Source organism: Hemicordylus capensis, chromosome 5, assembly GCF_027244095.1.
Source record: "Hemicordylus capensis ecotype Gifberg chromosome 5, rHemCap1.1.pri, whole genome shotgun sequence".
Lineage (NCBI taxonomy): Eukaryota > Metazoa > Chordata > Lepidosauria > Squamata > Cordylidae > Hemicordylus > Hemicordylus capensis.
In genome coordinates, this window is record NC_069661.1 from 240,719,579 (window position 1) to 240,745,000 (window position 25,422).

General features: G+C 45.7%; 1 protein-coding gene across 4 annotated transcripts in view; it reads right to left on the reverse strand.

Annotated features, from left to right (window-relative positions):
* Window positions 1–25,422, reverse strand: part of EPS8 (epidermal growth factor receptor pathway substrate 8) — a 203,459-nt gene that overhangs the window by 82,630 nt on the left and 95,407 nt on the right. For all 4 annotated transcript variants that reach the window (XM_053257487.1, XM_053257482.1, XM_053257486.1 and 1 more), the window contains exons 2-3: window positions 7,405–7,483; window positions 2,220–2,293 (exon numbers count right to left, since the gene is read on the reverse strand). In XM_053257487.1, the coding sequence (XP_053113462.1) occupies window positions 2,220–2,293; window positions 7,405–7,466 (136 nt within the window). In that variant the 5' untranslated portion in view covers window positions 7,467–7,483. The remainder of the gene's footprint in view (window positions 1–2,219; window positions 2,294–7,404; window positions 7,484–25,422) is intronic.

Below are 25,422 nucleotides of genomic sequence, written 5' to 3' on the forward strand. Positions count from 1 at the left end.
CTGCTACTAGTCCAAAAGGCTTTCATCTAACTGCGTCATAAACACCATCGGTACTCTGAGAGATCCTCAGCTCTTCCTCAGTAGCATGTTGAGTACCATCCGACCTGAGGGGCCCATCATCCGGCACGACATCGACAATCATTCTATTTTTGTCTATCCATGTGGTTTTCTTGGTAAAATACAGGAGTGGTTTACCATTGCCTTCTCCCACACAGTATGAAATGATGCGTTTGTCGTTGTCACTGAAGTGACCATCCGCCTCCAGCACCTTCCTATATTGCTGCTGTCCAATATAGGTGCCTGTGCTTGCTTTAGCTGGGCAGCTGGGATGACCTTGGCACTTTGGGTGACCCTACTGGGAGTATATCTCCTGGCATAATTCGCTCATCCCTCCCTGGAACACCCCCCGCCACGATGAGGCAGCATAGCAGGACTTGGGGAAGGTGATGAGGTAAGAGTACTTACTTTCAGATAATATAAGTTTGGAGATGGAAGTGTTATAGTTGCACTGGATGGAAGCAAAATACAGATCTGATCTTAAATGATAACTACCCCTAGACAGGCAAGATGTAACCAATTCCGCAACCAGGGAAATGCATATGCAGAAAGTTCATATGGCAGTAGGTTGACAGAACATTTACTTCAACCCCAACATGACCTATGACAATACTGGGCCAACTTCCCAAGACCCACAGACATTTGAAGGGTCAGCGAACTGAAGCCCCATGCCCAGCATGCTGTCCAATTCTCCCTCCCCATGACACTCTTGTACTCAGAAGAGCTGATGGAAGGATGGGTCAGGGAATACAAATTTGACACACATTGGGTGATGCACTCTTGCGGGATCACACATACACAAAAGGAATTCCTCTCAATAAAGACACCTTTAGCCCTATTCTCACCTTCTAAATCACATTAGCTCAATATGCAGAGGGGGAAGCACAATAGTGTCCAGTGGTGTCCCCAGTGGTGTCCAGATAGTGTCCCCAACCTTGGCGTGTACAGCGTAAAATGCACTGTTAGACTACAACAGTATGGCTGGTGGAAAAGCAGATTAGACATTTCATAAAGAAAGAATAAATAAATCAACACATGTTTGGGCTCATCTTGATCATGTAGACCAGTGTTTCTCAACCACCGGTCCCTGGACCACTGCTGGTCCCCGAAGGGTTGAGTGCCGGTCCCTGACTGGGAGTCAACGCCCCCCCCAACTGAAATCAAGGCACTCACTTCCTCAATTTTGCACATGGCACGGAAGAGGAAGAGTATCACGGAGGCATGGGACCCTTCTTGTGCCTTGCCTCCACGTGCTGCTGAGATCTTCCTACAGCTATCTTACTCCCTATCTTTACAGCTTCAAATTGTATGCGATGCGGGGGCATGGAGGAAAAAGTATGGCAGTGGGCGCCACTTGAAGGGCTGCTGGTTCTTGCATGCTCATTGTTTGCAGCCAAAGGTTGGTTGATTGAAACCCAGCTGCCTGTTGTGGTCGATGCGCCTTGAGAGGGAACGTTGTTTCCCTCTTACATCAGTGGGGCTTGCTTGTATGTTGTTTTCATTGGCCCCATGTAGCTTTTGAATTTTTCTAATGGCCCAACATCCCCTCTCCATTGAGTAATCACAAGCACCTCCACTCCAGACATACTGGAGACAAATTTGTTCACCCAGGCTTTTAGATTCAGGGGTTCTCAACCTTGGGTACCCAGACGTTGCTGGACTTCTACTCCCATAATCCCCAGCCATAATGGCCAAATGCCATTGTTGTTGGGGGTTATGGGAGTTTAACTGAGGGACCCAAGGTTAAGAACCCCTAATATTCCATGTTTGCAAAAGATTCCAAATTTAATTATTTTAATGCTTATATTATTTTCATTCTAAACTGCCCAGAGATGCAAGTTTTGGGCAGTATAGAAGTCTGATAGATAGACAGATAGATAGATAGACAGACTTGAAACCCCTTTACTAACTGCTGGTCCAGGAAACTGCACATGAAGAATGTAGCGGTCCTTGAAACTCTGCACAAAGAATTTAGCGGTCCTTGACTCCAAAAAGTTTGAGAAACACTGATGTAGACAATCAGGTCTCCTGTGTAATCTGGAGTCCCAATTGTGTGCACAGCTGTATATATGTAAAATCCTGTGTGTGCTTTCCATGGTATGTCTGGAGGTTCCTATAAAGCAACATTAAATGCAAGCCAAGCATCAGCTGATGAGCCTTACCGTACAAAGCCTTTGCGCTTGTTTTCGAACTCTGGTCCCTGTCGCCTTGAGAAAATGTCGGTGACCCATATCCACTGCAAGAGAAGGTGTATTGCTTATTTGTAGATGTAACTGGCAAAGCCAATCAGCATATAAAGCGAATGTGCACTCAAAGATTATGTTTCCCCAGGGCAGAGAATTCAGTACCTTGAGAATGTAAGCTTTCATTTAAAAACAAAATGCTTCTAGTCCTCATTGTGCTTACAAGAGAAAGGGCAAGGAAGTCTAGTGAACTCTCAGAGGGATCAATGAATGACATTTCCAGGGGCCAATGGGAAGAGGTTTAATACCCTGCACAAATCTACCTCTTCCTACCTCCCAACCAGCTAACCCAGAATTATGCAGAAGAAAGATAAGCAAATATAGAAAAGCAAATCTTTAAAGTTCAGTTGATGTATTTTGCTGAATTTTATTTATTACATCTAGATCAGACCTTTCTTCCATTCAAGTCAGCATACATAGATTTCTACAAAGGACACTGATCAGAACCAGCCCAGTATAGCTTCAGCAAAGTTGCCATAGCATTTGGCTTCAAACCATGCCCTGGGGCTATTTCATTAGCCACCTTGCGGGGCCTAGATTCAGAGCAGACACTGAATATATACATACAATTACATGATTTATTATAATAAGGCCACTAGTGTCATTTGTTTCAGTCAGCTTTCTCCTTGCATCTGACCTGAACCACAGGCCAGTAAAAATGAATTGTTTTGTATAGGGGTTTAATATTAGGTTTTATTTGAAGAGCTTTAATACGCTACACAAATTCCATGCTAGGACATCCAGAATAAATCCTAAAATTCCATCCCTTCTGCTTCAGTTCAGACTCAAAAAGGCAAATGCATCTTTAACCACCTGAACTATGTTCATAGAGAAACCCAGGATATTCACAGCTCCCAAGTGGTTAGTGATGATGGAAAAGAAAAACTAGGTGAGTTAACAGGGACTGTTCCATGGAAAATGAGAATGGGGTCTAGAAATGGCCAGGATATCAACAGGTATTTGAGGTGCACCCAAGGGGTCTTCTTGGGCCTATCAAGTGGAATTTTTGACTCTCTCTTTGTATCCTCAGATGTTGTTGGAATACAACTCCCATCATCCTTTGGCCACTGTGACTCGGCACAATGGGAGCTGTAGATCAACAACATCCAAGGTGGGGAACCCCCAGCCTTTGAACATCAAGCCCCCCATGTCACATCACTTGCTGGTGCTTTTGGAAGTTCCCATCATTTCAAAAAGTGGTTTGTTATGTTGGCAAGGGGGCTGCTATTCAAGAAACACATATTCCCAATGGGCACACAGAAGCAGTTTTCTTTATATCTAGGCCTTTATGTGGAAACAGGATTTACAATGCCTGTCTCAGGCCTTCCATATTAATACTTCCCCGCCACCGCCCAATACTGGGAAGCTATGGAATCCTTTATATGGTTTTTGGAGCTTGGGGAATTCATACCCATACATTCTACACTGCCAATTACCAGAGTCAACTTTCTGGACTTGGAAAGCTACTAATAGGATTTCACTTCCCTCCCATTTAATAGAGGAGAGCCTACGGTTTGCAGAAATCAATGTATGTTTATAAATAGTTCTGATGTTGCTTATTTAAGCAAAAGTCAAGCAAAAGCTGTGTGTGGGTTTAAGCAGCTTGAATGTAGCTTGTCCATTAATACTGACTAAGCTGGCACTGTTTCTATTTCTGAACACCTTCCTATATTGTATATCGTCACAGGTTTGCTATCTGATTACAGTGAATACGGCTATTACTGTGGATTGGTCTGAAAGTGATGCTGGATCAGAGGCTACAATCTGACAAAAGAATGTTAATGCTCCTTAATGGTATGTGTGCCTGGGATCAGCAGGGTGAAGGAACTTGGGTTAGGTAGCGTAGCAGGGCAGTAAGACAAAGACTGGAGCTGAAACTAGCATGAGCTCAACATGGTGCTGTTGCACCAACAAAGGACAAGCTCTGACTGAAGGGCTAATACAGGAGCTCCTTCCTTCTGGAGCTTAGAATAGCTCCCATCTGAGGAAGCCATTTGAGCTGGCTTCCTTCTCCTCAGAAGTGAGCCCACTATGATGTAGGCCTCAGTCAGCCAGGCAATATCCGGTGTCGATGTTCAGCTCTGGCCCATCATTGCCTCCACTCCTGGGTTTCTGGGGCAAGAGAGAGGACCAGGATCTCACTGGAATCTGGACATCCGGAGTTCCACCAACAGAGGGGCTATCGGAACTTTGTTGGCTGTGGGTTCGTGGGGTCTTTAGGGCTAGGGGGTCTTGGCCAGAGCTTGATCTTTCTTCCCCTCTAATTCAACAGGCTCTCCTCACAGTCTGAACCCAGGTGTGCTCCAACAAATGGTCAGCAGATGTCCCTTGATGAAATTAATTGGAAGGAAATTGATCTTTCCAGAATGTTGGGAGTATGGAGAGCCATCAGAGCTTAGGGAACACAATACATTTCATGCCCCTTCCAAATAGAAAGGTGGGAACTGAGAGAAACAGAAAAAGAGAGAGACACAGAGAGAAGCAACTTGTGGGGTGTCTCTTTCTGAGGATCCAGTGGGGGACAGGGGGGCTGCTGCTGACAGGAGCACACTACTAGATGCCACTTATGCTCTATGTGCACATTTGTTTTAGAAAAGCAAACATTACTAAAACTCCAGTTTCCAACACTCTTATGAAACCCAAGTTGTATGATCTCTCAAATTTCTTATTCTTGGGAAGGAGACAAAATATGCCCCACACCCACTCTCTCTCACACACAAATATGTGCATGTGTCATTTTATATCATATCAGAATATTACAGGTTGTGTGTGTGTGTGTGTGTGCGCGCACATGTGTTGAAAACAATTGACAATCACACACTACATGCACTATTCTGAAGTTATAGCAATTTAACATATCTGAGAAATCTCATTTATTATATAAATATTCAATCAGGGGCAACCTGAATAGAGGTTTATTGCTCTGCATATACATTAGGATTCCTAATTAATGACACAAAATTAAAAGATGAATTCTGGTTTTCATGTGCGTATCACATACAATACACTAATTCTCTGAAAAACAGAAACGTCATCAGATTGCCCTGTCTTAAGAGTCAAGCAACTTTCATTCTGCAAAATACAAATAAATTATGCATGGCCTTAGCTTGAATAAATAGCCCAAGAACTATTTATAAACCTGCCCACAAATCATGAGCTCTCCCCTAGTAAATGAGGAAAGAAAATCCCATTAGTAGCTTTCCTAGGGTAGAAGGTTGCCTCTGGCAATTGACGGTCTATAACATATCAGCTGTTACCCATCCAGTTGCACATAAACCAATGGAACAGCAGTGGCCAAAAGGAAAATTGTTTTCTGATCCCAACAGAGATCAGATACATTTGAGAGCCTGAAGCGTGACCTTCATCACGGTTAGGCTGGGGTCATGGGCAACCGTATCTGCATCCAGATTTGGAGCGTGTGTCCTCCAATCAGAGCCGACTCTAGGGTTTTTTGCATCCTAGACAGAGTATGACTTTAGTGCCCCCCACCCACACCAAAAAACTTTCTGTTAAAATTATATTCTGTACCACACAAAATATAATTTTAATTGAATGTGGAGGAGGGATCACCAGACATACTTGGCAGATGGCGCTGGCTGGGGCAGGGAGGCAGTGAGGAAGCACGTTTGTCAAAATGGTGTAAGAGGTCCTGCTGCTGCCACTCCACACCGCTGCCCAGCTTCATGCAGAGTCCACCCCGCTGCACGCCCTCCCCACCACAACTCAGCTGGTTGGCGCGCATGCACTGTGGCCACTTGAGGGTTCAGTCTGACATAGTATTTTATGAGACTGGCCCCTCAAATGCCTGCTGTGCATGTGCATCTGCTGTGCATGTGGATGGGGCAGCAGTGCAAAGAGGAAAGCGCGGCAGCAGTGGGACATTTTATTAATTGTTAAGGGTAGAATCTGCTTCCTCGCCGCCACCCCTGCCCTGGCCATCACCGCTATTCACTGCAGGGGGAGGGGGGAGCTGGGAGGTGGTGGCTGTTCGCTGCAGGTGGTGCCAGTGCCAGTGCCTGCAACTGTGCCCCTCATAATCTGTTGCCCTAAGCAACTGCCTAGGTCTGCTCTGTTGACCAGGCAAGTACCTGTTGTGCTCCAGGCTCTGGTTCAGCTTCTAGCATTTGGGTTCCAGCATTTGGCCTCTGTATTGGAGGCAGGGCTGAACCATAAACTAGGCAGACCTAGGCATTTGCTTAGGGCAACAGATTACCAGGCCTGACCAATCCAGAGGCTTTATACTACCAACCAATTGCAAAAGGCGATGGTGCACACTTCTATTCCCTTCTGGGCTTGAGTGGCACCTCTGAACTGCCCACTCATCTCTCTCTCTCTCACTCTCACTCTCACTCACTCCATTGTAGTTCATGAAGCTGGGTCCCAGCCTCAAGCCATGAGGTTCCTTGTCAAGCCCTGGAGCCCTTGACAACTGTTGAGAAAGAGGACTCTGCTTGCAACCCAATACATAGAACCAAAAAGCCACTGGTTCATCAAGTTAGTCTGTTGCAGTTCACAGACTATGCAGCTTAACTTTACGATTAACGTTAATCATAAACATAGCCAACAGCAGCCCAAGAAGTTAGGTGGTCCACAGAAAGCAGCTCACCAGGAATATGAAAAAGTGGCAGGGAAGTTGTCTGGCTGTTTCGTTATTAACTGGTTGGAATGGTTACATTTACAAATTGACTTCCCAGCTCTGTGTATTGGCTTACAACCCGAGTTGTACTTGGTGTTTGAGTACCCAGCAGTTGCTAAGGGCTCCAGCACTTAATGCAGAGTCACAAAGCACTAATGAAGCAGCGATGGACCACTTGAGGTTCTTCCGGCTGTTGTTGGAATCAACTCCCATCATCCCCAGCTGCAATTTAATTTTAGCTGAGGATGATGGGAATTGCAGTCCAAGAACAGCTGGAGAATTTCAGGTTGGCCATCTCTGCACAAGTGAATCAGGCTTGCTCTTGCATCTTGGGGCATCCGAGTTGATTCTGCATTTAGGATGGCAATCGCTTCCTGGCAAAAAATGAAAAGCTCAGAATGAGAAGAGAGCTCTATCCTTTTTGCATTTGCTTTTTTTGGAAAAAGAAAATAGAGATACAGTACTTACTTTACTTGAGAAGAGTAACTTCCATATACGCCGGGAGGGGTGTTTGAAATGTGTCCATTCATTCTGATAATCACTCCCTCTGTGAAGAAATTTTTAAAAAAAGTTTTAAGATGGCCAGCTTTTTCAACAAATACCTATATAAGAGTGGGTGGGTGGATACATTATCTCTAGGCAAATGCAAGCACATCAAGATGAAATGCATGCATGCTGCAGCCACTAGAATCTATTTTGAACTGTGAATATCATATCAAATAGAATTTTAAACACTGGAAACAATCTTTGAGGTCTAAGCCAACACTATGCTCAGAGCAGGAATCTGATATAGCATCCCTGACCAGTCTGCTTTTGAAAACCTCTAGAGAAGGAGAATCCTTGAGGCAGATTTTTCCACTGTCAAACAGCTCTCGCAGTTGGGGATTTTCTTCTAACATTTAGTCTGAATCTGCTTCCTTGTAATTTCAAGCCATTAGTTCCAGTCCTACCCTCAGGAGCAAGAGAGAACAAGCCCTCTCTTTCTGGGTGACAGACCTCCGGCTATATTTGAAGACAGTTAGTAATACAGTAGAACAATTACAATTTGCAAGCACTTCTTTAGCAAAAGCACAATCACTAACCTGAAGCTGAAACCAGTGATGGGCAGACGACTGCATAGCAAATGAATACAACAGGTAATGATGAGCCTATGACAATGTGCACTGCGGAAGGAGGCATGAAGTGATCTCTGGCGCATTACAAGCATAACCCTGTGAACTGCTGGAGGGCATGAAGTTGTAGAAGAGTCCCAGCTACGACTGCTGCCAGAGCAGGAAACAACTGTGGCCCAGGGCTGGCCCAAGGGTGGTTGGGGCCTTCGACAAAGTTGGACTTTGGTGCCCCCCACCCAGCCCACATGGTTGACCACATCCTGACTATCTTATGTCTTTCTTTTAGATTGTGAGCCCTTTCGGGACAGGAATTCATCTTATTTATTTATTATTTCTCCGTATAAATCACCTTGAGCCATTTTTGGAAGGGCGGTATAGAAATCAATCAATCAGTCAATCAATATGACTAGCCTGCACTGGTTTGAGCAGGGACATAACAAGGTTGGAGCGAGCCCAGAGACAAGTTTTTAAAATGCCCCCCGCCTCACTGAAGCTCAGTTGATGAAGTAAAGAAATCTTAAATGAGGCTGAATAGTGGTAACAAAAAGCATAGTAAAATTTATTTTTACACACACACACACACACACACACACACACACACACACACACACACACACGATCATCATCCTAAATTATTTTTTTAAAGGTTTTGTAAATTGTGTGGACGATGTAAGTCATTTAATGGTACTAGAGAAAGATATGCTGTTCTGGTAGCTCCAGGTCTTAACACTCACATCAGTTTCGGAGGATGGATACAACTGAAGGAAGCCCGGGCGGGTGCGCGGCTGGGGGAGTCAGTCATGTGACTTGCCTCTGGGGGCCCCCCAAAGCAGTGGGCTCCCAGACAACTGTCTCCCCTTGCCCTATTATAGTTACGCCCCCTGGGTTTGAGGATACAATGGGAGAGAGTTCCCAGTCTATTATGGGGGCAAAGCTCCAACACTTGAGAAATGTGATGGTGCTGCTGCTGACTTGAAAACCCAGTCTGAAGTGATTGCTTTTTGGAAATGAATGCTCAGGCAGGCAATGCATGTTCAGGAGAGGGAGTGCAGCTTATGAGGCTGTTTATTGCCATGTGCAAAGATGGCTGTATTTTAGGGTGCAGGATGTGCAGGCCCTTTAAGGAGCAGGGTGCAGTGCAATGCTCTCTCTAAATTTTCTCATCTGTGTGCACAATGAGTTTTTTTTATGGGCGACAGTATCAAGGCAATCTGTGCTCACCTGCATTCAAAGTGGGGCCTTTCTGATTCAACCTGAGTGGGATGTAAAATTAACTTGAGCAGAAATAAAAAAACTTGTGAGCGTGCACACATGCGCACGCCTTAGAGGGAACCCTGGTGCAGTGTTACATATTACATTTACACCACTGTGCAGTACTTCAGGGGTGCAATACAAGAGGGAGAGAACTGGCACTGCTATATTCTGGCACAGTTTATGCCTCACTCAAGAACTGATGCTCTAAGGAGTCTCCTAGGTCAGGCCAGCCCTGCTGTGGCCCACATCCCCCAAATTCTGCTGAACTGGGACTCCCACCCACTCACTTTGTTTTGGACAAAGCAACGTTTTTGAAGAGCAACATGCTTTGTGCCGATGTGTAAGCATTTCATTTAGGCTATGATCACATTTTAATGACCAAAGTCAACATATTTAAGCTTAAAGTGTTCCTTCCAGTGCACATAATTAGCACCTTTACAGCAGGTCTTTTGTTTCTTAATGGGCAGGCTGAACAGCCTTCTGCTAATTAGCAGTTAGAATCTTGCAGAGCCAACTCAAGTCAAAAGACTCTCTTCCTGCGCCTAGATTCACACATTTTCGTGTCATGCTAATCTGCAATTTTTTAATTTATTTATTTTTTGTTATCTCAATTCTTCACACTCCCCATTCTGGAAAATAAAAAAAGTCAATGAGCACCTTTAGAAGTGTTCAAGGAGTTTTACTGGCTTCCAGTTTGCTTCTGACCAGAATTCAAAGTGCTGGTTTTGACCACAACAGCTTTCAGTGGCTTGGGACGAGGGCATTAGAAGGAGTGCCTGCCAGCCCCAGCCCAAGTGTCCCTTGCACCCAAGTCAGTGTGGCGAGATGCTGCCCTCAATGGAGTGCTCTTTGGGCCAACATCTCCATGCACCCCAATCCCCTCTTCCAGTAGCACACCAACCATGCCACATACCAGCCTCTCAAATTCCACCTGTGTTGATGTTGATCTCCTTCCTTCTCCCTGCCATTTTCCAACTCCATGCCAACTTCCCAATCCTTTTGCTTCCTGTTGCTCTTGCAGGAACTAGGTGGATGGACAACTAGAGAGAGGCCCTTTTCTGTGGCTGTGCCCCTCTCAGAATGAAGTCCACTTGGTGCCTTGGTTATCCTCTTTTAGGTACTAGGCAAAGTCCATCCTGCCAGACTTTTGATGGGGAAATTGATTTGCTGCATTTTACCGGGTTTTGTCTCCGTTTCGTGATTTTTAAAAAACATATAGTACCCTCTGATTTTATCTACTGTTCTGTGTTTTATGGATATTCCATTAGCCTTCTTGAATGCCCGCTACAGAGAAAAGGTGGCATACATGTTTGTTTGTTTTAAAGATTTCCCTACATTTCCACCAGTTTTGAGTACTTGTGGGAAATTGAAAGGGTATAATTGAGGAGAGAGAGAGACCAGCAGGGTCAGCCTCCAATCATGAGCAGAGAAAATGGCTTTATGCAAGGTGTAGGAACTCCTGCAAATGTGTGAATTTGCCTTATGCTATCCCTGTTCCAACGAACCCTTCTGCATCTCATACTCAAATGCATGGAGGCGAAGCGAGGGCCATGCCAATGTCCATACTAGGCATCACCCACACATTCCATAAAACATCAGAAAGGGTGATGCACAGCTGCATGTGCAAAGCATGCTATCATGAAATCTCAGAGTTTCTCCATGCTGTGTGTACACAACAGCACATAAGCAAAGCTGGATGTGTATAGTAGCCACCTTCCCAAAATTCCATGGGATGTGCAGATATTGAGGAGGGAACCAGTAGGTAGTCTCACTTCATGAGCTGAGCATGCACACTAGCTACTGAGTCAGACTATTGGTCCATCTAGTTCAGTATTACCGGTATCTATTATCACGGGCAGCTGTTCTCCAGGGTCTCAGGCAGAGAGAGGTCCTTCTCATCACCTGTGACCCGAAATCCTTTTAACTTGAGGTACTGGGACTTGAACCCAAGACCTTCTGCAGGTGCACCTCCTCTCCCTAGCCTCTTAATTCCAGCAAAGACAGAGAGTTTAGATCGCTCATCTCTGAAGACCGATGCTGAGGTTTAAGAGCTTTTTGATGCATTTTGTTCCAAGCATCGCCAGAAGATGTAACATTCAATTTTGGATTTGGTAAGCTTTTATTACGGCTGCTGAAGACGATGCCAGTCAAAACGCATTTGGCAGCTTTACACATGACTGCATTTGAAATGTTACTGAATGAAGCTAAGAGCTTATTGCAGACACTGCACTAAGGAGAACCAATAGCTTTGAAATAACAGGCAGCAAAATCTGTCCATAAACTGGCAATTCTATTTAGCATAGAACCAAACTCTCTAAGGCATTAGGAGGCACACTCTTTGGTTCAATCTCAGATTCTGCTTTTGGAGAGAGGCGAGAATTGAGGCTGCACCATCCTTATTTGACTGTGGTTTTCCCAAGAACTCACCACTAGGGGTGTGCACGTAACCAGTTCCGTGCAAACCCAGGAGACTGGGGGTGGTGGCTTGAAGGTGCGGGGAGAGTGCTTTTAAGGCATGGAGGGGGGGTAGCTGTATATCCTCTTGCCGCCCCGGTCAGCGTAAAAACAGAAGTGGTAAGCCATGCATGGCGCGCATGCGCACACACACACACGGCAGGCGCCCACCACTTCCAGTTTTACACTGACCAGGGCAGCAAGAGAATATACAGCCTCCCCGAACCAGCATTTTTAAAAAGCCGCACCAGAGGGGGAAATGCGGCGGGGGAGGTAAGAGCATCCTCCCCGTGCCTTAAAGCCACCCCCACCCCTGCGTTCAACCATGCAGGTTTCGAACCTATTCAGCATCCCTTGAATGGAACACCGAACAGGTTCGTGCACATCCCTAATCACCACACTGCGTGGACAAGGCAAGGGCCAGCTGCTGAAAGTAGGCACGATGTTACCAGGCAATTGAGCCACATACTGAGCAGTGCAGTGCAACACCACATGGAAGGTGGCTAGTATTTCTGAGAGCGGATGAAGCTCACCATTTAAGAGGAAGAAACGCCACTGGGGTGGATCATGATCTGATTAGAGTTGCCACTGAAATTTTGGAAAAGGGAAATTCAGGGTGTCACCGCAAGTGTGAGGAACTCAGCAGCACGAGGCTTCTCAGTGCATCAGCACTGAGACACAGAGTTCTCCCGGGATGCCTTATACGGGTACCATATCCTCCCCCCACTTTTTTTTGAAAGTATGGAAAGCTTTACTGCTGTGCAGAAATACTGCTTTGAGACTTGATGCCATTTTTTTTTTTAAGAGGACAAAGTGACTTTCAAACACAACCTCTTCAGCAAGGTTGAGACATGTGATGCTTCTCAATACTGTTTCAGACCATTGGTACATGTCGCAACAGGACTCTACTCGGTACTCTACTCCACATCTCAGGCAAAAAAAATTTCAGCCCTGCTACCATCTTTTAATTGGAGATAGTCAAGGATTTAACTTGGTAACTCCTGCCTGCAAAATATGCCTTCTCCCACTGAACTGTGACCAGGAACACAGGTTCAGGAGAACATTGGATAATAGATGCAAAATCTCAATAGCATTTCCCTTGTGAATGAGCACCAACAACCAGTGACTGTTTAATATTAAACCAAGCCAGCTACTAATGAAGTTTACCCTCTATTCAACCTGGCTGATATATACAAAGCAGGCAGGAGACATTTGACCTTGCAGCATTGTTCTGTAAATAAAATATTCACCCATCCCAGGGATTTATAAGATAAGAAGGTGCTCCTTGGGATCTTAGACCAATAAAAAAGGAGCCACATGTTTTTGTTGATAATAGATTCATATTTCCAGCCCTCACTTTTGCAGTCACTTCATTGATTCCTCATGAAACCTTTATGGATGTAATGAGTTTGGATGACCATCCCTGGGAGAGACAGAAAGGGCATCTTCTAGAGAGCCATAGCAGCTCTTAATAATAAGCACAGGCAACTGATGCACAGTTAATAATAAGCACAGGCAGCATTTAAGAGGCTGAAGAAAAACCTTGCCAATGCTTTTGTTGTTCATATGGCAGAGTGCTGGTGGGAATTAAAGAGCATTTTGCCCCCAAGGAAAAGAGTCCTTTCCCACCTGGCCCCCCTCCACAGCCCCTGATCCCAGAAACTTCCCTTAAAGCAGGCAGTTCAGCTATTCTCCTGTTTGGGCCAAGACACAGGGCAAAGGGCTCCAAACTCTCTCTCCTGGTGTAAAGACCAGCAGAGGCTTTGGCATAGCCCTCTGCCACTCACTTGAATTTTTCTGCATCTTGGTTCACACAAGGGAGTCAGCAGTTAGGGTACAGAAGAAGAAACAGGCCAAAGCCTCAACTGCTGTTCACAGTGGTGGCAGCAGCGATGGAGAAAGAGCCCTTCTCACATATCAAGGCAAATTCGAGTTTGCCATTTCACCAGAATTGCTAATTATTTGCTTCAAAGGAGAAACGGGGTGGTGGTGGTGGTGTTACTGTGGTGATGAAACAAGGCCCTCCCTCTCCTCAACATGAGAACTCCCCCCATTCTTGCTTTGAGGACTACATGAGTCTGAAGTTCCTCAATGGTTCGTTCTCATTACTCCAAACCATGATGTGGCATTACAGCTGAACCAGGCAGGCACAAAACTAGAGAGAAAGCAAGCGGTGTGGCAGTACACTGACCGCTGATGCCTGAGGGGCCGCCTGCCACGCCTTACCATCCCTGCCCATCCAATGGGCATGGGGTCCATCTGACTTCACAACCTCCACTGGCCATCCGGCCTCCCATCCGCCACCACTGGCCTGCCTCCTTTTGCTGGGTAACGACACAGTTGAATGATGTCACCACGCTGATGCCTGTTCTTGCTGGGACGGGCCAGCATGCTTGGGCAGGCCTGGCGATGTCATTAGACCGGGTCACGGCCCAGCCAAGGAAAGCAAGGTAGGTGGCGGGTGAGCAGCGGCGATTGTGAAGCTAGGTAGCCACAGCCACCTCAGATCTCACCCCGGGGTTGCCTTCCATGTCGCGATGGCATTTTTGCCCGGCCAATGCACAAACATGCATACAGACAGGGAACCCAAACAGCATCTACGTTAGCACAGTTCACTCAGCTAGGATTTCTCAGGTGCTGAGAAGCTCCTGTACATTACGGCTCCACAGAGAAAGGTCTCCAGTGGCTCCTCACAAGGAGGACCTGCAACATGAAAGATGGGTCCCAGTTTGTTCAACTTCAGACATTTCTGCAGGCACTCAGAGAAAGCATTCCTGTACCAAGTTCCTTTCAGTCGAATATCCTGGCCAAATGTCCGGTGCAGCAGCAATGTCATGCTACCTTTGCATATCTAAATGTGCACTTAATGCTCCCCAAATGGGTAATAGGACCCTTTTTTAAAAATCCAGGAAGCACTCAGTGAGCCTGCCACTTGTGGTCAGAGGCAGTGCCTTCCTGCTCAGAGCTGCGCTTTCCAGCTCTTCACCTTCTCCTGGGGTGAGGTTGTCCTTGAAGTTGTGTTTATTGTCGAAATCCGCTGGTTTTCAGGAGCAGCAACACATAATTAAAAAATGGGTAGGTAAAGCCTACATGAGCTAGAAAAAGCTGCCCTTTTCAGCTCTTTTCCTAATGGAGTACTGCATTATCACAAGAAATAACTACGGAGAGAATAATCTAATAATTATTCAGAGTGTTGATCAATTATAGAACTTTCAGTTCATTAATCCTCTGCCTTGCCTCTGATTATACTTAAGTAGAATTTGCATATTAACAAAACCTTGATATAGGCCTTTTGGAAAAAATGAAGGAAATTTAAGATAACAAGGCAATTTAATAAACAAAAGCTACCACCCATTGTTAGAGAGGGAAAGGACATCCTTAATATTTTCATCTCTTATACCCCATTACCAACACAGCAGAACCAAAACAGCTTCAGAAGGAAGAGTGTGCGTCTTATAGCCCTACCAGCTAATAAACTAAAAATTGATTAAGCCACAAAATCAAACTGATGAGAGCCTGCAAATCCAGTAATAACTGTAGTAGCAAGTTGTGTAATGCTTCACAAGTCAAAATCTTTTTACATTTCAAAAGAGGCTTTTTAATGCCTTAAAAATGGTTAATCTGCAATTTAATACCGATTGTGGTTTTTAACCTGACTTTTAACTTGTTCATCTAATTTGCTTAATTTTCTTGCTTTTATAATTTTATTGCTTTTATACTATATTGTATCTATTTTATTGTTGTGAGCTGCCCTGAGCAGTAGTGTACTGGAGGGGCGGGGTATACGTATTTCAAATAAATACATACATACATACATACATACATAAAATAAAATAAAACCTAAGATGGGGCCGCAGATCAATTTCTTGATTCAAATCAGTATCCCAGAATGCTTCAAGTTAAAACTGCAGCCTACTTTAGCAGAAGGGGGAGCATTCTAAAGTTCCAGGGCTACTACAGAGAAGGTCTGGTTCCAAGTTGCCACTAGCAACTGCAGGCAGACCTCACTAGATTACCTTAATAAGTGCACGGCAGAAGGCAGTGTTTCATACTGGACAGACAGGGCACAGGGCACAGGAAGCTGCTTGCTACCAAGTCAGACCATTGGTCCACCTAGTTCAGTATTGTCTACACAGACTGGCAGCGGATTCTCAAAAGTTGCAGGCAGGCATCTCTCTCAGCCCTATCTTGGGGATGCTGCCAGGGAGGGAACTTGGAGCCTTCTGCATACAAGTATGCAGATGCTCTTCCCAGAGCAGCCCTATCCCCTGAGGGGAATATCTTACAGTGCTCACACATCTCCCATTCAAATGCTAACGAGGGTAGACCCTGCTTAGCAAAGGGGACAATTCATGCTTGCTACCACAAGACCAGCTCTTGGACATTGCAAATCCAATTGTATTTACTACTTCTGCTGCTACTACTACTACTATTTCAACAACGGCCATTTTATAAATGGTTGTTAAACCAAGTAAACATTTAAAACAGATTTCTTTCATTACTCACCTGCACTTGTATTACTATCATATTTATTTCGCATATTTGACTGTGCTTGTTGAAGTGAAATGCTCCCAATGCCCTCCTGTGCAAAGAATGCTCCATGGGGAAATGTGCAAAACAGCTGCCAGTTCCATAGCTGAGCACTCTTTTCAATCCCAGTCAAAAAAGGTAGAGTTGTAACATTTGCGCCCCCCCCCACCTTTGGGATGGTTGTGTCTAGGATTTATCTCTGACAAAATGCGGCACAGCCCTAGGTGAAGCCATGCTTTGATGTCCTAGTTCAGTGTTCTTCACTGTGAGGGTCAGGAACCAGTGGCAGCCCCATCAACCCTAAGTGCGGCTCCTTGACTAAAGGTTTATTGAGCCTGTGCGAAGCTTCAGCTAAAGCTGGATACTCGACCCAGTCTCCCTGGCACCATGCGGAGATCACCATCATTCTCACCGTGCAGGATTGTGCTTTGCCTAGTGCTGCAGGGAGGGGCTCTTTAAGGGAAACGGAGCCCTCTTGAATCCCAGCACCATCTTGGAAGGCATGCATGGCATGCTAGGAAGTGTAGCCCTCCCCAGTGCTTTCCTCCTAGAGTTCTGAAGAGAGGGATCCCTCTCTCTTAAGGGGCCCTCCCTGCACTGAGAAAATTACAGTACTAGCCACCTAATGGCACACCACCTAATGGGGAAATGACTTGACTAGCAAGCCAGAGGTTGCCAGTTCAAATCCCTGCTGGTATGTTTCCCAGACTATGGGAAACACCTATATCGGGCAGCAGCGATATAGGAAGATGCTGAAAAGCATAATCTCATACTGCACAGGAGATGGCAATGGTAAACCCCTCCTGTATTCTACCAAAGACAACCACAGGGCTCTGTGAGCGCCAGGAGTCAATGCTGACTCGACGGCACACTTTACCTATGCAGAGGTCAGCACAGTGGGAAATGACTCTCACATTGAAGGGGGTTTGGTTTTGGTTTTTGCCAAAGTGCCCCCACCCCTGTTGAAAAATAAGGAAGATCACTGCCCTAGCTTGTGAAGTAACTGATCTGAACAAACCCATTTCCTGTAATTGGATGAAACACAAAACTGCAGCTATTTACAGATTGATCCTGGAAACTTCCATCCCTGGTTTGGAGAGTTAGTTGCTAAATTCTGCCTCCATGTATTTAGGTAGTTGCTATTTTGTATTGACTTGCAATGCACAGCCCCCACCCAACACACACAAGTTATATTAAGGACCCCTCGCCACAAAATTTCCACTCCATAAGCCTTCTCTGGCAGTTGCAACAACCTCTCCTCCCCTGAATAATTGCATATATCAATAACTGGCATAAAAAGTTATCTTCCATTCAAACCAAAAGTTTTCCATTTGAACTAAATAGCATCCAATGAGGCCTCCGCCTTCATTTCCAGAAACTGTATCTACAGCAGCCACATTAACTTTAAAACTAGAACCTTAACATTACTATGTTTCATGTAAATAATGTTCCCACACAAAAATTTCCATTCAAGGTTCCTAGTATTTTAACAGCGCTAAGAAATAACAGCTGTGTCCCTGATCTGCAATGTATTCACTGCTGCCAAAGAAAGAGCAGATTGGCTCAACGCCAGCATGTGCTGAATAGTGCATCTAGCAAGTGCCTCTCCATAAATAATAAACTCCCCGCAAAAGGTGGGGAATTATTATCAGCTCTATTTTTATTGTGTCCTGAACAGCAGTACAGGTGGACCTCATTATCCATGGGGGTTCCGTTCTTGGCTGAAACTGTGGAGAGCGAAACCGTGGATAACGAGGCATTGAGGCAATGGGAATTGGGGAGTTATGTTCCTGGAGGTAAAGGAAAAAATGGCCTTTAAAAAAAAAAAAGTAGAAATAGGACCAAAAGAGGAATGTATCATGCTCTCCAGGTCTCCAGCTAGGCAGTAGTGCCTCCCAAACCACCATTTTGGCCAATCCCCCCCCCCCGCACACGCACACACACACACACACACACACACACACACACACACACACACACACACAGAGGAAGAAAAATAATATTTTAAAATTGCTCCTTTCATCAAAATGGTGCCTGGAAATGACCTCTGAGATTATTTCCGGCCACCTAGGAACCGCGGATACACAGTTCTTAACCCTTTCTATACCTGCGTATGCCGAGGTCAGGTCTCAATTGCCCGACCACGGATATGCAAAACCGTGGTTGTTGGGACTGCATGTGATGAGGTCCACCTGTACGAACATGTTAAAAAGACATACAGGACTTCCAATCCACTCAAATGGAATGAAGGGAGGGGGTGGGAAGTCAAGCTGATGTTACTCTTTGGAAACTGGTTCCATTTTCAGGACAGGTGACCAAGGCAATGTTGGGTCAAGGCAAGTTGGACTCTGGTCTGAGGCTCATGGCTGACTGCTCAAGACCCATCTAGATGCTAGAAGGAGGGAAGGTAACCACAAACCTCTGTCTTCTCCCACCCACATCCCTATCTGTAAATGGGTACCGCCACCCTTTAGAGGGCATTCCCATTTGCAGATGGGGAAGCAGGTGTGCCAGAAACTCGGTGTTGCAGCTTCCTCCTGCCCTCCCTCTCAGAGACCCCTGCAGTGACTCTGGGGCATGTGGGAGGGTTGCATCTGTTCTGGAAACCAGGACTGGAAACCATGGTTATATCCTGGTTTCCAGGATAAGCAAAAACCACAGCTTGTTGGTTGGAGAAAACTTAAAATGATAGTTTACAAATCATTTCTATTTAGGTAGCAAATTGTTTCACAAAAGGGGGAGCAGAACACATGAGCCCAAGATGCCTCTCATTCATGGAATACCAGATGATGGTTTGGCCTTGCCAATGAACCATCCAGTTGACTCCCCATGCCACATGATACTGGCTATGGGTGTGCATGAAACACACTTTGTGTTCCATTTTGAGTTCGGAATGGACCGCAAAATGTGCTGACCATTCCAACCCCATTCCGTTAACCTGCTCTGAGCACCATTTTGGATTCCAAAATAGCACTCTTCTGGTCTCTGTGCATGCGTTGTGGCCATTTACATGGTGCTGCTGACCACACAAATGGCCATCGAGCACACGTAGTGGCCAGAAGAGCACACTTCACCCTAATTTTGTCCACCTTAATTCTCCTGCCATGCAGCCACCTAATGGTGCAGTGGGGAAATGCTTGACTAACAAGCAGAAGGTTGCCAGTCTGAATCCCCACTGGTACGATATCGGGCAGCTGCGATACAGGAAGATGCTGAAAGGCATCATCTCTACTGCATGGGAGATGGCAATGGTAAACCTCTCCTGTATTCTACCAAAAGAAAACCACAGGGCTCTGTGGGCGGCAGGAGTGGAAATCGACTTGATGGCACACTTTACTTTAATTCTTCTGCCAGTCAATTTCACTGTATGACCCCTGGTTCTAGTGTTGTGGTGGGGGAGAGACAGACAGACACACAATATCAATCTTCTCTCCATCTACTTTCTCCATGCCATGCACGATAATTTTAATAATTTTTAAAACTTGTTTTAATAATTGTTTTATTCTATTGTTTTTATTGTGTCATGTATTTTAATCTATAACTTAACAGCATAAAATTAGATAGATGGATAAATATGTGTTCAGAGGCTATATAGTGGCTTTTTGGAGATAAGCTGAAGAAGGCACCTCTCTTCATGTCCTGCTTGTGAGCTTCTGGAGGGAATCACCTGGCTGCTAAGGCAACGAAACTGAAATGCCAGACCTCAGTCTCACCTAGCAAAGCAACTTGTATGCTCCTGTAAGGCTTAGCAACTACTACTACTTTTTTTTAAAGCAGGGATTTCTTAGAATGCTACATTGTGAGCTACACATCACACTCTGACTTTGCATGGTGCAATGGCCGATAAGCAGAATACACAGAACGGTGTCGTTATCTGCCCCCCAGCGTAAGGGCCAGAGCTCCACTTCCAAGCAGTGACTGGAAAGAGCCCTCTGGTGTGAGGACGAGGAGAGGGACTCAAAGGACGACCTTCAGAGGACAACCCTCAGCTTCTGCCTGCCCAGCTACCCACGTTGTTTTTTTATTGGATAGTACAGCATTCATTGCAAATCGGACAAATAGCAGGTCTCTGTTTACATTTGTCAAATCACAGATCTGAAACAGCACTGAACAGATGCTGCCACAGGCTGGAAAGCTGGCTGTTATTTCCTGGAGAAGGATCCAATTTAGGAAAGAGAGAGGGACAAAGGAAGAACAAACAAGATGGCTAGAGCCAGGGCTAAAATCACGCTTTTATGAGTATCTTGGTCCCTCCGTTGAATTTCCCAGGGAGTCTTTCAGAGGTCATACCTATAGACTAAACTAAAGCAGGATGGAGGTCCTCATTGGTTCCTCTTCATTCCCCAAAGAGCCATTGCTTTAGGCAAATTTCCAATTTCACCACACACACACACACACACACACACACACACACACACACACACACACACACACAGAGTTTTTTTGCTTCCCCCAGCCAAACAACTGATGCTAAGCAGACAGCCACCACCTCCTCTTTTAATGCTTTTCATTATCTGTTGGTATAAGCCTTATCTCAGTTTCTTCTACTTGACATGACCCCCTTTCTCCTTCCTTGCGTTGGTTGATTCTGCAGCACAACTTTCTCTTCCGCCTCCCATTTGCGGCTCCCCAGATGTTTTTAAAAGGCGGCCCAGACACCTCATTAGATTTGGGGAACAGCCACACCACTACCAGCACACATGGTTTCCCAAAAAATGGAGAGAGAGAAAACACACAGTCACTTAAAGCAGGAGTGGCCAACCGGAGGATTTCCAGCTGTTTGGGGACTACAAATCCCGTCACTGCAAATGGTAATTTATTGTGGCTGGGGGGTGATGGGATTTGTAGTCCCACATCAGCTGGAGTGAATCAGGTTGTATTTAAAACCTTGTCCATTTATCGGCACATGGAATACCTACTGTAAATACTGGTGCAATGCTGACACACTCTTTCCACAAGCAAAGGGAAGGCCAGAGATCAAAAAAGTGAGGTGCATAGGAACGGAACAGGTCATCTCTGGAACATACTAAGAGCCCCTGGTGGCAAGTGGTAAAACTGCCGCCCTGTAACCAGAAGGTTACAAGTTCGATCCTGACCAGGGGCTCAAGGTTGACTCAGCCTTCCATCCTTCCGAGGTCGGTAAAATGAGTACCCAGAATGTTGGGGGGCAATATGCTAAATCATTGTAAACTGCTTAGAGAGCTTCCAGCTATAGAGCGGTATATAAATGTAAGTGCTATACCTGATGCTCCTTTCCAGTGGTTGACCTAGGACCAGGGAGAGAACACAGTTCAAATCCCTGTTTAGCCATGAAACTCACTGGGTGACTCTGGGCCAGTCACTTAGCTCTCTGTCTAACCTACCTCACAAAATTGTTATGAGGATGAATACAACCAAGTATACCACTCTTAGCTCCTCAAAAGGAAGAACGAGATATACCTCCATTAAAAAAATAAAATCCATCCTCTGCTCTGTTTTTCACCCCTTGTGGTTGGGACTCTGGCGCTGCTGTCAGGAGGGGGGCAGGACCAAGCAATGCAGTGGGGCTCCTGCCCCCCCCCCACTAAACAATGGACCTTTCCATAGTGGCATAAAGGGTCTGTTTTGAGCCATTATGCTGGTATAACTCACATTGGTGCCTGCTCTGTTTACAAGTTCAAGGCATGAATCAGAAGCTCAAGTACATCCACAGAACGAACACCAGTGGCAAATCAGCCTTTTGACTCACTCCTCCATCCCACAATAGGATTGTGTGAGCAACAGCAAGGCTCTCATTGCTGGTCATACCATGACATGCAGAGATCCACATTCTCTGTTTTCCACAGTGAAAGCAAACGTGGCTTGCTATTGATCCAAGCGGGTCAACGAGAGGGTTCAGCTGAACCCGACTGGAATGCATTGCTCATGTAAACACAGAGACAACAACCTTGGCATAACCACTCCGGATCCCGATTGCGTAAAACAGGCCAGTTAGTCATCTTTCCCCACATATGGATTGGTTCTATGCCAGTCGAGTCACCAACCTTGTAGCTGTGAAGATGAGTGTTTTTACAGTCCTAGTTGGAAGAAGCAAACTGTACTGCCTGGGGGAGGAATTTGTCCTCAAACCTTCCCAGCCAGAGTCCAGCAGAAGCAGAAAGGAGTGCCGGCCACTGTTCCCTCTAAGGCGTGTGCACGTTAACTTTAAATCCCACTCAGGTCGAATCGGGAGGGCCCCACTCTGAATGCACATGCGCACACAGTGCCTTGATACTGCCCCCCCGAACAAAACTCATTCCGCACACAGATGAAAAAAAATTAGAGGGACTACTTGGTGCAAGCCAGTCTAAATCCCAATACACAGAGCTCAACACAGTCCCAATTTCCAATGGCACTCCAGAATAATCATCAACAACACCAGCTGTGCCATAGGAGGAACATGGGTGGGGGGGGGGATCCTGTCCTCAGGACGATTCCCAGAGTGAATATATAGAGGGGACTCCCCGTAATGAGAGGTTAAAGGTATTAACTCGAATTCTGAAGTCATAGGAACATAGGAAGCTGCCTTATACCAAGTCCATCTAGCTCAGTATTGTCTACCTAGACTGGCAGCGGCTTATCCAAGGTTATAGGCAGGAATGTGTCTCAGCCCGATCTTGGAGATGCTGCCAGGGAGGGAACATGGAACCTTCTGCATGCAAGCATGCAGGTACTCTTCCCATAGCACCCCCATCCTCTAAGGGGAATATCTCACAGCGCTCTCACACATATAGTCTCCCATTCATGTGCAACCAGGGCAGGCCCTGCTTGGCAAAAGGGACAATTCATGCTTGCTACCACAAGACCAGCTCCACTCTGCAGAGTCAAACTGTAGTTGAAACCACAACGCAGGCAGGCAATCAGGGTTGGGAGGCCTGAAAGCAGCTTACTCTGTGCCTGAATGATGCTGCTCAGAATGAGGAGTCCAATTAGTTTCAATAGTTTTATAGAACATGGGGAAATCCTATTGGCCATATTTGTAACCTAATGCCTGCTGAACTTCAATACCATCTTCTGACCATCCACAATGGTGGCAATGAAGCAAAACAGGCCTGCAGTTACCAGTGTTCCCTCTAACGGGGAATCCCATATGTTGTTGACGACAACTCCCATGATTCCCAGCCAAAGGGCATTGCAGCTGGGGATGCTGGGAACTGTAGTCAACAACAGGTGGAATTCTCTGTTAGAGAGAATGCTGACAGTTACCACTTTTCTGGCAAGCTACTGCAGTGGCATACAGCAAGGTTTCTTAACCTTGGGCCCCCAGATGTTGTTGGACTACAACTCCCAGAATCCCCAGTCACAAAGGCCATGTCTGGGGATTCTGGGAATTGTAGTCCAACAACATCTGGGGGCCCAAGGTTAAGAAACCCTGGCATCGAGCATAAAGCACCTAGCTTCTGCTGCCGGAGTCCCTGGTTCAAGACCCCAGAGCCTCACAGGTACATGTTCTACAATGGTTCAGTTAAAGAGGCATCATTTTGCACAGTCTACCAGGAAGTGAGATTGTGATTATTTTCAACAAAATGTAGGGAAGTTCCATCCAGGAATTACAGAAGCAAGTACAATAAAGTACAATGCATTTGCTTCTTCTATCATCCTCTGGCCCATCCAGTCTCCAAAGACTGTCATAAGAGAAAGAACAGGTAATGAGGAAACAGTTTAATTATTTATTCATACATCTGCAGAGTTGGTGATGCTGCTAAAAAGTGCACTCTTAGATTAAAGTAGAATGTGATGGAATTTACCTCAGTCATTTAAGACCTCAAGACAAGATTTGCCCTGAAGCAAGAAGAGTTAACCATGGAAACTCAGGTTCTCTAACATCTTTGAAAGGGTGGAGAGAGAGATTAGACTACAGATTCTAATCTTAAAATTGCTCAGTATTTAAACAAGAAAAGACAAGATCCTCCCTAAAAATGTGTGTCTGAAGTTCCTTCAGGGTGTGCCTGTCCTGGAACCCCAGCACTCTGCAAAGGATTCTGGGATATGAACCCCAGCACTCTGCAAAGGATTCTGGGATATGAACCCCAGCACTCTGCAAAGGATTCTGGGTTATGTACCCCAGCACTCTGCAAAGGATTCTGGGTTATGTGCTAAGGCACTAACTAACTAAGGCAGTTCACATAGGGCAACGGCCAAGCCTTGTTGGGCCTAACTTTTAACCCCGACTTAATATGTGACCAATGGGGTGTGCACATGACCTCCCACCACCACCAAGGCTCAAGGAATGCATGAGCAGGGTCGATTTGGCTGGCCATGCCTTCTCAGCAGTTGCACATTCAGCATTAGTGTGAAAGGAGCTCCACACACATAAAGCTGTGTGCATGTAGAGCTCCTCTACATGACTGGGAAACCACGGCCGACTAAGGATCCTGATATGCAGTGCCTCTTTCACACCCAGACCCAGTGCTGAATGCACAGCAGTCAGAGGCATGGTCAGCAGGGGTATGGCAAGTTGGGATAATCCCCTTTCCCCCTGTGCTCACTGAAAATGTGGGGTTTCTGTGGTCTGAACATGTAATCTTGTGCATGCATCTCTAGAATAACGCCGGTTCCTCCAGCTCCACATTTCAAGAAACATGGTGTGGAGAGCTGGTCTTGTGGTAGCGAGCACGAATGGACCTTTTTCTGAGCATGGTCCAACCAAGAGGAGAGCTGGTCTTTTGGTAGCAAGCGTGACTTGTTCCCTTAGCTAAGCAAGGTCCGCCCTGGTTGCATATGGATGGGAGACTTGATGTGTAAGCACTGTAAGATATTCCCACACTAGTGGCTCATCCTCTGAAGTGAAGTGCAGAAGGTTTCAAGTGCAGAAGGAAGTGCAGAAGGTTTCAAGTTCCCTCCCTGGCTCGTCCAAGATAGAGCTGAAAGAAATTCCTGCCTGTAACCTTGGAGAAGCTGCTGCCAGTCTGTGAAGACAATACTGAGCTAGATAGACCAATGGTCTGACTCGGTATATGGCAGCTTCCTATGTTCCTAACTACTGCCAGTCAGTGTAGACAAAACTGAGCTATGTGGACCAACAGTCTGACTCAGGATAAGGCAGCTTCCTACATTCCTATGAAAAATTCAGTAGTAATGAGAAAGCTGTTTTGCAGAGAATCAATCAATCTTTATT